The sequence below is a fragment of the Aphelocoma coerulescens genome, chromosome 1 (genome assembly GCF_041296385.1).
Source record: "Aphelocoma coerulescens isolate FSJ_1873_10779 chromosome 1, UR_Acoe_1.0, whole genome shotgun sequence".
Classification (NCBI taxonomy): Eukaryota; Metazoa; Chordata; class Aves; order Passeriformes; family Corvidae; genus Aphelocoma; species Aphelocoma coerulescens.
Genome location: NC_091013.1, coordinates 119,752,590 through 119,767,326, shown reverse-complemented (window position 1 = coordinate 119,767,326; position 14,737 = coordinate 119,752,590). Strand labels below are relative to the sequence as shown.

At 54.0% G+C, this 14,737-nt stretch overlaps 1 protein-coding gene across 5 annotated transcripts in view; it reads left to right on the top strand.

Moving 5' to 3' along the window:
* The window catches only part of SLCO2B1 (solute carrier organic anion transporter family member 2B1), a 34,594-nt gene extending 20,396 nt beyond the window's left edge, over positions 1-14,198 (top strand). For 3 of the 5 annotated variants that reach the window (XM_069026992.1, XM_069027022.1, XM_069027031.1), the window contains 8 exons: positions 2,718-2,826; positions 6,771-6,935; positions 8,072-8,264; positions 9,135-9,291; positions 11,251-11,411; positions 12,506-12,570; positions 13,080-13,200; positions 13,652-14,198. In XM_069026992.1, coding sequence (XP_068883093.1) covers positions 2,718-2,826; positions 6,771-6,935; positions 8,072-8,264; positions 9,135-9,291; positions 11,251-11,411; positions 12,506-12,570; positions 13,080-13,200; positions 13,652-13,826 — 1,146 coding nt within the window. In that variant the 3' untranslated portion in view covers positions 13,827-14,198. The remainder of the gene's footprint in view (positions 1-2,717; positions 2,827-6,770; positions 6,936-8,071; positions 8,265-9,134; positions 9,292-11,250; positions 11,412-12,505; positions 12,571-13,079; positions 13,201-13,651) is intronic. The other 2 variants (XM_069027013.1, XM_069027002.1) reach the window with 2 other exon arrangements.
* Positions 14,199-14,737: the final 539 nt, after the last annotated feature.

The following is a 14,737-nucleotide window of genomic DNA, read 5'->3' as shown; positions in this document are numbered from 1 at the left end:
AGTGGGAGCAAGGTGCCCCTCCGCTGGTGATGTTAACACTCCTGGAAATAGGGTCCCTGGAGGGACCCGCACGTGCTGCAAGAGGCAGAATGAAGTGTTTGTGGGGAGTGTGACCTTGTCAAAAGGAAAAGAATCCTTTTGCAAGATGTGAGGTTTCACACTTTGTTTGTCTAATATGAAAATAGCTTCTCTGTCCTTACTGAGCTGGGAGTGCCAGGTTCTGTTCACAGCCAGAGGGAAACTCTGCAGACACCTCAAAATAAACAAAGAAAACCTCTCTGTCACGGAGCAGGTCATTTATCCTTGTTTCCAGGGGTGTATTTGGATAAGCCCAGGCTGCTGGCACCTCTGGCTGCCCTTCTCACAGGTGCAGTAGCAGGTGGGGAGAGCAGGAGCTGGCGGCAAAAGCTGCTTTCATTTTCCTTTCCTGCAGAGCCTTGCTCAGCCATCCCTGGATTTATTCATGTCTGTGCAGGGAAATTGGGGATTTCCCCAGGCCAAGGTCGGGCTGGGGATGCTCTTCCTGGTGCAAAGTGTGTGGGAGCTTCATTCTCCTTCCTTAGAAGCCTGTCTGCCTCCTCCATCCCTGGAAGGCTGGAAGTGATGCCAGTGGACTCAGGGAATCACGGCATGAGTTGGGTTGCAGGGACCTGAAAGCCCATCCAGTCCCACCCCCTGCCATGGGCAGGGACACCTTCCACTGTCCCAGGCTGCTCCAAGCCCCAATGTCCAGCCTGGCCTTGGACACTGCCAGGGATCCAGGGGCAGCCACAGCTTCTGTGGGCAAAATCTTCCATGCAGATAAAATCTCATTGCAAAAATGTGAGATGCACATGCACATGAGTGGCACCAAGAAACGGAGTCCTTTAAGGAATCATGCAAGAAAACCCAAGTATAGGGGCATTTTGCAAGCTTAGTTTGTTTCTCCTTGGCACGATGCTGGGGCAGGGCTGAGCAGCCAGCCCATGCTACTGCACCTTCCAGCTTGACAAATTCCTGCTGTGAGAGTGCCAAAATCCCCCGTGGCAGGAGCACAGCATCCTCCTCAGGGCTTGGGCATCGCTGATGGTGCAGCCAGCAGCATTCCAGCACCATTCCAGTATCATCTGCAGCAAGCAGGCAGGATTCCTGCTTTTCCTTCTGCCCCTGCTTTCCTTCATCCCAGAGGAATGTATTTCCTGATCCTTTCAGGCAGCAAAAAAATATACCAGGGCCAAGGCAGCACGGGGAGATGAGCTTTCCTCCTCTGTGAGGGCTTTGCTCCCTGTGCAGGCAGCTGCTGCTCCCGAGCCAGCGCGGAAATGTCCCTTGCAAGGGTCACCCACAGGGGCAACCCAGACTGGGGAATTTGGGGGGAGTTGCGTTTTGTCTGGACGTGCCGGCTGTTGACTCTCAGAAGTACAAACAGCTGGAAGCTGAGGAAGCCACAGTCAGGAACAGCTTGAATGTATTTTTGGAAAGTGCTGCAGTTTCAGAGCAGAGAGAAGAGCCCCTGTAACGCAGTTGAAAAGTGAAAGGGAGCCGGATTTTATCTTTGCATTTGAAAAACGTATGAAAGCCTGAGCTCCAGCCATAAAAAACAGGAAAGGAGTTTCATTGCTTTTGCCCTTAAAAAAGGGCACGTGGCACCCGCAGCACAGACACTGTGACCTCGCTGTGGTTTAATGACCACTCTCAGTTTCAGAGCACAGGAGGTGATTTTCGCCCAAGAGCTGCCCGTTTCTCTCTGTCCATTACAAGTCTCTAATTGCTGTTGAATGAACTCGTTTGTCCAGCCCAGGCTGGTGCCAGGAGCTGCAGCAGAGCTGCTGAGCTGAGGCGGGTGGCAGAGCCGGGCTGTTGGCTCTGGCTGTAAGCACTCCGTGGTTTCCCCTGAGCCCTGCCTGCCACCCCACAGGCACAGCCCCACAGCTCCTCTAAGTAAGGCCCTCTGCTCCTGTGATTCCCCTAAAAGCAGAGCAGGGGACCCGAAGCACATCCCAGAAATCCTCTGCTCCTTTGGCTTCCCAATGCCGTGGGATGTTGGACACTCGGCTGAGTGGGGCTGCAATGGACCTTCCACACTCTGAGCCCTCCAGGGCTGGGGGCTCCACCACTGCCCTGGGCAGCCTCTTGGCTCAGGAGGTGACAAATGTTTTGCTTCCATCCCAGACCTCCTGCTTGCCTGGATACACTTTCCTCTTACAATTGCTGCCTCTTTCCTGCCCAGTGGCTTTTAGGGAACACAGAGACACAGGGAACTGCTCATCCTCCATCCAAACCGGTGCCCAAAGCTGTGCTGGTGGGGATCCAGCTGTATCCCTCTTGGGTGCCTGTGCCTGTCCCCACACACAGAGGTACAAGAACCTCTGGGGCAGAAAACCACCCACCTAAGGGTATCCAGCTTTCCCTGCAAAGGTTTGCACCTCCTGAATTTGTGTGAGCTGAGCACACGGTGTGCTGTGCCTGGGGAATGGCACAGCTTGATATTGATGAAGTGTGATCTACTGCTGTCAGGAAAGGTGGGAGAACTTCCCTGCAGCATGGATATATGTCTGGATGCTCTCAGCCCCATTGGAAACTCGGTGGTGTGGGCAGGGAGCAGCAGCTGGACACGGATAGGGATGGCCAAGGCCAAAAACATGGGCTCCTGTGTGTCATGGTTTGGGAGAGAAAAGGCGAGAGCAGGGGAAGCTCTGTCATGATGTGTGCAGTGACAGCCTCTGGTGTGTCCCCAGGTGGTGAGAGGGAAGGACAGTGGCAGCAAGAAGAGGGAGGACGTGCTGAGCCAGCTCAGGTCGAGATCCAAGCATACGGAGAACCTCTCCCTACCGGAGTTCATCAGACGTAAGTGTGGAATGTCCCGATCCCACACGGACGGCGACTCCCTGCTGGCACAGACAGCTGAGCTGGGGCCGTGCCGGGGCTGCAGTGCTGCCAAGGAACAGGGATGTTCCCACCTATGCTCAGCCCAGCTCCTGGATGGGCCCTCGAGATGCACCTTAGGCTCAGTGTTGGGTTTAAACCCTCTGCTCCTAGCAGATGTGGTTCACCTCGCCCAGACTGCCCTGCTCCACCTCCTGCCAGCCAAAGCACCTGGGCTTGGTCACTCTGAGTGTCACATGTCTTCCCTGGAAGTGCCCAAGGCCAGGTTGGACAGGGCTTGGAGCAACCTGGGCTAGTGGGAGGTGTACCTGCCCATGGCAGGGGGTGGGACTGGGTGGGCTTTAAGGTTCCTTCCAGCCCAAATCCTTCTGTGACTGTGATTTATGGCTCAGGTGGGCAGTAGGAAACAGGCCAAGATCTCACCAGAGCCCAAATCCAGGCAGGGAAGAGGGGTGCAAGCTGTGAGCCTGGAGCAGGCCCATGGCAAGGGAGAGACCCCCTTCAGTCAGAGGGACTAGGGTGCATCCAGCTGCTCTTGCTCAGTCCTCAGGCCATGGCAGGAATCAGACCCACAGCAGCACTGGCAACTTTCATCCCCAAAAACCCTCTTCAGACCCACTCCTCCAAGGCTGGAGACAATATCCAAGCCAGCCTGACCTCCTGTCCCACTGAGGACGGCCGGCGCTGCCTGGGGCCAGGGTCTGAGCAGCTAAAATCAGAGACTGGGATTTGAATCCAGTGCAATTAAATTGTTTGGAAATGACTGGGCTCTTTGTGCTGAAGGGGATCAGCTAGGCTTTAGTCTGTGGAGGCATCTGCTAATGGTTGGGATGTTTGGGGTTTTTAAATAGCTGCACTTTGGCAACTACTTAGGAAAAGTGGCCCTCTGAAGTCATTCTGTGTCAGCTTCCACCATATTTCCCAGCTATTATCCCGTTAACTTATTGGAAATCCTCTGTGTTCTGAAGGTCAGTGCAGGGCAGGCACAGCCAGGGAGGCGTGGGCAGGTTTTCCTCCCGCTGGTGGCAGCGTTTGCTCGTCAGCCTAATGCTCAATTAGAGGAGGCGGTCGGGGGTTTCTTCCCCCCCCGACCTTGTTGCACTGTCATTTAGAATCCTGTGTGATGGCAGCGGCTGCGTGGGAACAGATTGATAGTGCTCAGATGGGATTTTCACACCAACACTCTGTTCTGTGCCTCTGAAACACGAATGAAAATGAGCTCCCTGCTCCTGGGAGGAGAGAGGAGGAAATATCTTAACCCTGCTCCAGCTGCAGCTTTGGTTTGGGGCTTGCATCAGTGTTGCTGTGTCAGGGCTGTGCTCATAAATTCATTATTCCTGAGAATTTATCCCCCAAAGCCCAGTTCTGAAATAAATGAATTGTCTGGTTTTGGTCAGGAGAGCAATCTTGCTGAAATCACCAGGATCTCCAGTACAAAACCCTGTTTAGAGCCAGGAGCAGGGTGACAGGTAGTGTGTGATGGTTAGATGGGACAGTTTGGGTGAAGCCTAAACAATTCAGGGCTGGCTCATCCACAAGTCACTGGAAAGAGAATTTTCTTCCCATTCCATCACTCTCCTGCTTGTTTTGTTTCCTCTCTCAGTTTCTATTTTTACTATTATTTTCTACATGATAATTTATCAAAGCAGCATTTGGAGATTGTCCAGCCTGAATCACCTTGGAAGTGTCCAAGGCCAGGTTGGATGGGGCTGGGAGCAACCTGGGATAGTGGAAGGTGTCGCTGCCCATGGCATGGGACTGGATGGGCTTTGAGGTCCCTTCCAACCCAAACCTTTCCATGATTATGGAGAAGAAAACGCCTTTTGCCGTGTGTTCTGTTGCTTTGGGGATAACCAGAGAGCAAAATCAGGCTTGTGGGAAGTTTTGCCATGTCCCGCAAGCAGAACAAGGCTGGGTTGGAGCCCGTGCCGTGAGGTGCTCCTGGGGGCTCTGGGCCTCTCTGGGGCAGGGTGTGAGGGGCAGCGTGCCGAGCCCTGGAGGCTCTGCCTCGGGCAGGAAGGGCTTTTCCAGCCCTGTCAGCGATAACAGGATGGAGCTGTGTGCAGGATAAGGGGCTCTGGGGACGTTCCAAGCACTGAGGTCAGTCACCCCAGGAGGGAGCGGCTCCGCTGGCTGAGTCCCTCAGCGCTGGGGACATCAGGCCTCCGTGGGGAATGATCTTGGCTCTCGCACAGATGCTCTCTCCGTGTGACACTGGCTTGCACCCCCCCCACCACCAATTCCTCCTTCTGCAGGCACAGGATCTTCCTGCAGTAATGAAAATTGTAGGATTTAGCTTGCCTGAAGTAATTTCCATTGCTAATTTCCAGGCTTCTGTTGAAAACAGCTGGGAGGATGTGCCGATTCTGCTGCACATACTGGGAATTAGCCCATTAAAGGTGATCTTCAAAGCAATTGGAACGCTGCACTCGTGACTCGTTTGTTTCCCTTATGGTCCCTAGAGGCAGTTTCAAGGATATTTTTTGTTTATTATTTTAAAGTTTCCACTTGTTTTTCCTGTCTGCCCAGCTTCCTCTCTGGAGCTGTGAGGAAGATCCAATTAGTGCTGAGGTAGGGATTGCAGAGGACGGAAGTCTTGCTGCTCCCACCATGAAGTGGGGACCTGCTCAGCTTTCTACCTCTGAGTGGTAAAAAGAGTTGTAGCTTTTTACCTCTGATCTGGTGGGGCAGAGGGGGTGTGGTTTGACTGAAAAGACCAAAGGCCTACAGGGAAAAGAACTTTTTGGTGGAGGATTCCCACAAAAATCAGATTTTTCAGCAAGCAAGTTGAGGTTTCCTATCTGTAATATGGCTGAGAAATTCCAGGAATATGCTTCGAAGATCAGGACCTTTAGTGGTACTTGAAAGCAAAACCATCTCCCCTCTTGGGTTCACATTGGTGTAATGCAGCTCCTTCCCTCTCCACTGACTGCCAGCCTCCACAGGGTCAAAATTCCAGGGTCCCTGACCATGCCTTGTATGCTCGGACCTGCTTTTGCAGCTCCCTAAAATTTTGGGCTGCTTGCCTGACCTGAGGGCAGAGTGCTGAGCAGGAGAGGTGATGCTGCCATGAGTTTGGGGAGTTTTGCCTTTGCACATGGAGGACCCTACCACACCCACAGAGGGTCCTTTTGCCCTCCACAGAACATTTAGGACAGCCAAAATCTGTCCCCATCTGGGGACAGCTCCCAGACGAGCCCCAGGGAGGCCTCCCCGCCGCAGTGCCCTGGCGCCGCTGGGCTGGAGCCGATAGAAAGATTGTCCCAGTTGTTTGTCAGCTGCTGAGAATTAACACCATTAATTTATGGCAGTCCTTTGCATTAATCCTCCCTGTTAATTCCTTATCTCTGCTCCAGCATATTGGCTGCCCGAGCCCTCATCTGGGAAACTCACCAGCAGTTCGTTCGGAAGTTGCCCTTTGCGTGCCAGCCAGAGCAGGGGAAGGCGGCGGGAGAGCAGCAGCAGGAGCAGAAAGTGGGGTTGGGATGTGCAGGAAGGGGAGATCGCTCCAGGATGGACAGCTGCAGCTCCCAGCTGGCAGCACCGGGCACCCCTTCCCTGGCAGCTGGGGCTGCCTGTGCTGAGCTCAGTGGAGACCTCTCCTGCTCAAGGGTTCAGCCCTAGAGCAGTTTGCTGGAGTGTTTCTTGCCTGTAATCAAAAAATGCATTTTTCATTATTGAAACAAAAAGGACACTGAAATTGCAAGCGCAGCAAACAAATAAATTAACTTTTAGTTAACTTTTGTGTTTGTTTTAGCAGAAGCCCTGCCAGAAAGCTTCAAGGAAAGGGGTGGAATGAGATGAGCTTTGAAGTCCCTTCCAACCCAAACCCTTCTGTGATTCCCTGATTAATATTTTGGTGTACCCCTGCTCTCCATGGTACAGGTGCCCCCTTGTCCTTTCAGGTTTCCCTGTGGTGCTGCTGAGGAACCTGCGGCACCCCGTGTACCTGCTGGTGGTGCTGGCTCAGGTCAACATCTCTGCCATGGTTGCTGGGTTAGCAACGTTCATGGGCAAGTTCCTGGAGAGACAATTCTCCCTCACAGCGTCCCTGGCCAACATGATCATTGGTAAGTGTTGCTGAGCTTTTGACTCTTTAAAAAATAATCTAGAAATTAGGAAGAGCTCCTCTGGAATAAAGCCCCCCTCTCAGAATCAGTCAGAGAGTTCAGAGATCCTGCCACAGCTCCTCAGGGAAAGAGGCCTCTGAGGTCTGCAACAGATAAATCAGAATAAAGTGAGCAGAGCAGACTGGCAAAGCCCAGGGCTGAATGCAGGCGGGAAGGTTAAATGCTGAAGCAGTGCTCTCCTGCCCCGATGTGAGCTGAGCTGCTCCCAGCCTTGATTTACCCTCTGCATTCAAGTCAGCCCTGTGCTCAGTGGATGAATTTCTCTAGCCTTTGTTCTCACCACTGAGTCTTGCTTTGCCTTTTTCCCTCAGATCAAAAAGCTTTCTGTAGCTGGAAATTCCTTCCTTGCGTGGGTATTTATGGGATGAAAGCAACCTCCCCGTTGATCCTCAGCTGAATTAATCAGTTTGCACATCTGTAGCTGAACTTTGGTCTCCCTCGAAAATGGGGGGGTTTAGATAAATGGGGTTTTACAAGGGTGACCACAGAAATGGGCACAGTCCTGTGCTGCACAGAAATTAAACATCCTCCCCAGGTTTACTTGGTGCTTCCTCCTGTCCACACTGAAAGGTCACATTTTGCTGGGTGAAGCATGGCTTTCCACTGCTCCTGGCATCTTCCATCCACGGATACATAAGGCAGCCGGTTTGCCCTGGGATCCTCCTGGCTTTGAAAAGCAGCTTTTTCGTAGCATTATTCCACCAGTCCCTGCAAAAACCTTGCTCCCTCCTGAATCCCCTGTGCTGAAAAACAGGAACCCAACAGCAAATCCCCTGGGCCTTTGCTGTGAGAAGGGACTGACGCAGCTCAGAGGATGGAAAGCAAGTTACAGTGATAGGACAAGGGGGAATGGCTTTAGATAGGGTATTAGGAGGGAATCCTTCCCTGTGAGGGAGCTGAGGCCCTGGCACAGGGTGCCCAGAGCAGCTGTGGCTGCCCCTGGATCCCTGGAAGTGTCCAGGCTGGACAGGGCTTGGAGCACCCTGGGACAGTGGAAGGGCTGGAACTGGGTGATGTTTAAGATCCCTCCCAACCCACTCTGTGATTCCCTGATTCCATGCCCTGCCTTTCCCCAGGTGCCGTGAACATCCCCGGGGCCATGGTGGGGATTGTGGTGGGCGGTGCCATCCTGAAGCGGTTCCAGATGTCCCTGAGGCAGTGCAGTGCCCTGTGTGTGCTGGGCATGCTGCTCTGCCTGCTCGGGGCCTTTCCCCTGCTCTTCCTGGGCTGCCCCACGCAGAAGGTGGCCGGTGTCACCTACTGGGACAGGTACCACTGCTCCGCGGGCTGGGCACGGGGCGGGGGGGGCATTCCCAGGGTGGGCACACCCCAGCCACAGGCACATTCCTCGGGGTGGGAGTGGGAGCCAAGCAGAATCCCCAGAAATTGATTTATTTCCTCAGGAGAAGCAGCTGATGGAGATAAAGTAAGAAATTCTTGTAGATAAGCACCGAGTCTGCTGTGTCCTCAGGTTTAGGGCGGAAAAGATACAGATGTCCTTCGTGATTTATCCCACACACAGTGGAGTCAGTTCAGCTTTATCTCCTTTGGGTTAAAACCTTTTTAACATGAGATTTTTAGGAGCAGGGTTATAAGAGTTCCACCAGTGAGATTTCCCACTGAGGAGCAAGTGTGGAACCCGAAGTAAACACGTTTTTGGCACAAACAGCACAAGACTTACATTTCATCTTGGAAAGTTTTGGGCCAGCCCTGGGATCACACCTTCCAAGCTGTGGCAGCTAAACATGGGCAGGATCTTCTTGTGTGCCCTCAAGGCTTGATCCAGGTCTCTGTGAATTGCCTGGTCAGTGTCCTGTGGTCCCAACCTTCAGGGGAATCTCCCTCCCTCCCTCCTTCCCTCCCACAGTGGGGTGTTGCAAGAACCCCAAAGCCCGGGCTTGGGACCAAGTATGAAGGAAGTGGGAGGCTCCTGGGACCATTTGTGGCTGGGATGCTTTGCCCAGGCAGAGCCAAGGCCCGGGGTGATGGTGGAATTCCCGTGGCTCCTCATTCACACGTGGGGAAGGGTTTGTTGAGCAGTCAAGTGGGTTTTTACTGATCTCAGCACACCCGCAGTTTGTTTTCTCTGTAAGATGCATATTGATCAGTACCTGGCACTAACACTTCCCTCATGCTCAGCTCTGGGTTTGGGCACCACAACATGGAGTGCAACGCGCAGTGTCGCTGCCCCGAGAAGGGCTTCAACCCCGTCTGTGGCTCCAACGGCGTGGAATACACCTCCCCCTGCTCTGCTGGCTGCAGGAATGTGAACATCGACACAAACAACTCAGTCCTGGTGAGTCGGGCCTGGGGCATGGCTGCTGAGGGGTGACCACTGTCCTGCTGGAGACTGGCAGTTGGATTTTCTGATGTTCATTGGTGTTGGGCAAGCGCTGCGTGATCCGTGTGGGATGAGCAGAGGGAGGCTGGGAACATCCCTTGGCCAAGGCAACAAGGAGGAACCTCTTAGGATCCAGTGTTTTAGGAGGTACAGGTGTCCCTCCCCATCTCCTGACCCCCAGGTCAGGCTGTGCTTCCCAAACCCCAGCTTCTCCAGATTCATTGCTACCCAGCAGCTTGAGGGGCCGCCCCAGGACCACAGAATGGTTTGGATTGGAAGGCACTTCCAAGCTCTCCCAGGTCACCCCCTGCCATGGGCAGGGACACCTCCCAGGTGCCCAGGTTGCTCCCAGCACTGGCATTTGGCAGAGCTGTGGTGAGGGCTCTGGGAGAGCCTCGTCAGAGGGGTGTTATTCCACCTTTCAGCTCCCAGGTTTGCAGGGTGGAAATTCCCATCTGGTTGCAGAGTGCACGCCCTCTCCATGGGCACGGGCTGCCCAGCCAAGTGTCTGCATGAGAGGGGGACTGAGTGGAGAGTCCAGTGCAGGGACTGGAACAGTGGGGTTTGCTCCTGGCCTTCCTTTGGTGGGGTCTTTCTGCTGCCCTGTGCTTGTCTCTGCTGTGCTGCTCCCAGCCTGCCACCGTCACCCCGACAGCTCTGAGCTCTCCCAGCTGCTCTGTGGGTCTGCAGACAGTGCAGTTCAACAGATAACCCACAAGGAAATCTTTGCCATTCCAACCTCTCTGCAGTCTGTGTAGGATGAGTGGCTTTCCACTTGGCACAGGCTGTAATGGCAGCGTGGGACTGTCTGGGCAGTTTTCAGCAGTGTTTTGTTAATTAACAGCACTTCATTTTAATAACAATTATGCTTTCTGCCAGAGCTTAGTCCCAAATGTGCTTTCCTGCACCCCCACGCCTGCCTTTTGTATGGCAGATCCTTTCCAACTGCTTTCTTCCTCCTCGAAGATGCCTCCCTCTTCCAGCCCTTGCTTTCTCGGAAATTTTACACTTTTCTTACAATTTTCAGCATCTCTGCCAGTACAGGGACCTGTGGCACTCATTGCCTACTGCCTTCCCTGTCCCGGGGTTTCCAGAAACCTCCCAGCCTGCAGAAAGCCCTGCCACTGTGTGCCCAGCTCTGCTGCAGCCTTTCCAGAGGGCACCATGCAAGCTCGGATGTAGGAATGAGGTTTTGGGAGACCCTGAGCTGCTCCTGCCTCTGGGATCACCCTTCTGCGAACTGCCACCCTCTCTGGCAACCAAAAGATGATGCTCATTATTTATTTAAAGGTCTCTTCGAAAAAACACCCAGAGGTTTCTTGTTTAAAAAAAAAAAAAAAAAAAAGAAAAAAAAGAAAGAAAATTGTGGCTAAAAAATAGAGAAAAGGAAAAATTCCTCATCCATCACCCCAGGGCATCTTTTCTTTGCTATAATTCTCTGCCAGTTATTTATGAGCCTCTCTCAAAGGTGAGGTTTTATGTTTTTGATTTAACGCTGCCCTGAGGTTGGGCTCTGGCTGCAGCTGGGCCCTGCGCACAGCCCTGGATGAAGGGGCTCACAGCAGGACAGCGCCTGGGCACGGGTGGCAGAGCCCAGGCACCCTGTGCCAGGGCCTCAGCACCCTCACAGCCAGGAATTCCTTCCCAATATCCCATCCATCCCTGCCCTCTGGCAGTGGGAAGCCATTCCCTGTGTCCTGTCCCTCCATGCCCTTGTTCCCAGTCCTTCTCCAGCTCTCCTGGAGCTCGGGACCGGGCTCTGACGTCTCCCCAAAGTACTGAGTGCTAATTACTGCTAATTATTTCCAGACAAATCCTACTGCCCTCCTTCACTCTGGCAGCTGGCAGCGTTCCCTTCCATCTGCACACCCCTGGGCACGTGAGCAGCCCCTGGATCTTCTCCTCTCTTTGCAGAACTACACCGAGTGCAGCTGCATCCCGGGACCGGGGCTCGCCAGGCCGGGCACCTGCGGCACCGGCTGCTCGCACCTCTTCGTGCCCTTCGTGGTCCTGTCCTGCCTGGCGGGGATCCTCGCCAGCACATCCCACACGCCGTCCTTCATGCTCATCCTCAGGTGGGGACGCCTTGGGCACGGTCCTGCGCAGCCACAGAGGGCTTCCAGAGAGGATGTTTGGTTCAGGAGGAAGGATTTCTGCAGCTGGGGGTTAAACCAGCCCTGTAGGGGTTAAACCAGCCCTGTTTTGCACCTCCTGCCTGTTCCTGCCGGGATTTTTACCTCAGCACTAGATGCACCATTAACTCAGCAGTAATTCAGCACGCGGCACTTGGGCTCTTTTTAAGGCAGCTCTGTGTGAAGTTAAGAAGTTTAATTACCTTCCTTTGCTTGCAAGCGGCCTCCCTCCCAGTGCAGAGAGGCAATTAGGGCTGCACCTTCCCACATCCTTGGAAAGGTGCCTGTGGGGCAGAGCAGGATGGAGCCGCCTAGACGTGAGCCCAGGCTGGTGGGGCTGGACCCCAGCATGGGCAAAGCTGAGGGAGAGGGGAAAGCCATGGGGAAGTCTCTGTCTTAGTCTATAAACGGTACTTCCAAGGACATTTCCATGGCCAAAATATTCTAAAGAGTTGCTTTTTAGGGAAAAATCTGTGGTTAAAAACCCCTTTTTACCTCCCAGAGCTCCGTGCCCTCCAGGCAGTCAGAGCAGAGAGGGAAGCTGAGTCCCCTGAGGGTGCTGGCCTGGGGGTCCTCTGCCAACCAGTCCTTTTCCATGTGTAAGCCCAGCAGGAACCACAGCCGGAAATACGGATTCCGGAAAACTGGGCTGCCACCAGAATGGACACTGGGGCTTCTCACCTCAGGAAAACCTCTGCCTCCACGTGCAAAGCACTTGCTCAGTTACAAAAAGCATCCCTTTCATTGCCTCTGTTTCACTCACCCAGATTCTTTGAATCAAAAGCAAAAATGCTCCTTAGCCGAGCCCTCCCCATGTCTTCCTGGGTCTGGCAGGATTTTCAGGCCAAGGGAAGGCCATGGTCAGTGTTCAGCCCTGATGAATGAACCCTCATCAGCTTTGCTGATGTAAATGGGAACTTCCAGGGTGCTTGGTGGCTGGGTTGAAGGGCCATGTGTGGGTGAGGTGCCGTGCCAGGGAGGGAAGCATCCATCCTGGTGGGATTGCCAGAGGACATGTTTTCCACTTTGTTTTTCAGGAGCATCCAGCCTGAAGACAAATCATTTGCTGTTGGGATACAGTTCATGCTGCTGAGAGTTTTAGGTAAATTGTGTTAAAATACCATCCTGGAAAATAATGGCAGCTCTTGGAGAGGGCTTTCCCAAGGCAGGGAAAGATGCTGCCTTGTGGGGTCTGGGGGTGCTCACAGTGGGGATAAGACAGGGCAGCTCCAAGGGCTCCATCTCCATGTGCAAAGGAGGGACGGGAATACTTCAGGTCCAGGAGCTCAGGCTGTGTGCAGACACTGCTCTGCTCGCCTCCAGTGCATCAGGGGGGCTCCAAACCCTGTCCTGGGATCCCACCAGTTACTTCTCCAGAGGGGAAAGTTCACGTTGCCCTGGAGGCCCCCAGGCTGTGCCACAGCAGCCGTGGGAAGGAGCAGTAAGTGCTCAGTGTATGGAGGAGGGGAGCTGGAATGGGCTGCCCAGGGGGCTGGTGGGGTCACCGTCACTGAAGCGTTCCAGAGGCACCTGGCTGGGGCACCTGGGGACGTGGATTTGGGGTGACTTTGGTGGGGGGGATGGCTGGGCCCGGCTGACCCTGTGTTGCAGCGTGGATGCCGGGCCCGGTGCTGTACGGCAGCGCCATCGACACCACCTGCATCCTGTGGGAGAGCAGGTGTGACCGGAGGGCAGCCTGCAGGTACTACGACAACACCCTCTTCAGGCAGAGGTAGGGCTGGAGATCGGGATCAGGGACTGCGGGGGGACGTGGCATCGGGATATTGGGGGTCAGGGACTGTGGGGGACGTGGCATCAGGATAATGGGGGTCAGGGACTGCGGGGGGACGTGGCATCGGGATAATGGGGGTCAGGGACTGTGGGGGGATGTGGCATTGGGATAATGGGGGTCAGGGACTGTGGGGGACGTGGCATCGGGATAATGGGGATCATGGACTGTGGGGGCACATGGCATTGGGATAATGGGGGTTAGGGACAGTGGGGAGACGTGGCAAATCGTTGTGCAAAGCACTGTGAACACACAGGGACACTCACCCCCCAGGCCCTGCCAGCTCTCTGCACTGTGGCAGAGGCAATCCCTGGAAGAACCTCCCCAGAGTCTCAGGTGCTTGGAGCGCTCAGGAATATCCCCACTCCCCTGATCCTCCGTTTGCACCCCACAGGTATCTGGGGCTGCAGTTTTTCTTCGAGGTGGGTGCTTTCCTGTGCTTCGGGGCCGTGTATCTGATCCTCAGCAAGCAGGAGAGGGAAGCCAGCCAGGCACAGGAGACAAAGGCAGAGCCAGAAAAGGAGAAACTGTCAGGAGACTCCATAAAGACCCCGGAATCCAAAGTGTGACACCGCAAAGGTGAATTGTGATCATGTCTGGGGAGGTGGAGCCACGTGAATCAGCCCCACACCCGAGCTGTGGAGGGTGGATGCTCGGAGTGATGGACCCTGGGGCTGCCTCCTGATCTCCCAGGTGGGATGAACTCTTCCTGCAGTGCTGGGGATCCATCCACGCGTTGGTCTCCACCTCAGGGGTGCAGCTTCTTCCTTCCCATGGATTAGTCCGCACACTTCAACCCTTGGACTCTGCAGCCTCCGGGATTTGTGTCCTTCAAAGCATTTTTTCCTGCTGAGCGTCTCGGTGATGCCAGCACTGAGCATTAACCATAAACCTGAAGGGTTTTGTGGGTTGTATTTTTTAAATAAATCATTTTTAAGAAATGGTTTTGTACTGAACCCATAGATCTCTGTGACTGATGGTCTGTCCTTGCCTCCAGAATGTCAGCTGTGCTTGTTCCCTTTCCTCTCCTGGTGTCAGATGCCCTCTCCTCCCGGGACACTTCATCCAGCTCCAGCTGACACTGCTGGGATTTTTGTCACCACTTTTGCAGAAGGACCAACCTGCACATCTGCAGGGATGAGGATCCTGGGGAGGGGAGGACACCAAAAGGACCTGGAGGTCCAGCCCAGGGGAGAAACTCCCATTCCTGCTTTGGCAGCAGGGACATAAAAAAAAAGGAAAAGTAGTAATAATAATAACAATAACAACAATAACAATAACAATAATTCCTATTTTTTGTGTTATCAGCACTTACTTTCTGATGGTCAGTGCTTATCACAGGAGCTCACTGAAGCACGTAGGAGTTCAGGTGCATTCCTGGTTTGCAGCTTGAGAAGGGCAGAACTTTTCCCAGGGACGCAGGATCAGAGGGCGAGGTTGGAGTCCTCTCCAGACTGGGCAGAGATTGTGGCTGAACCAT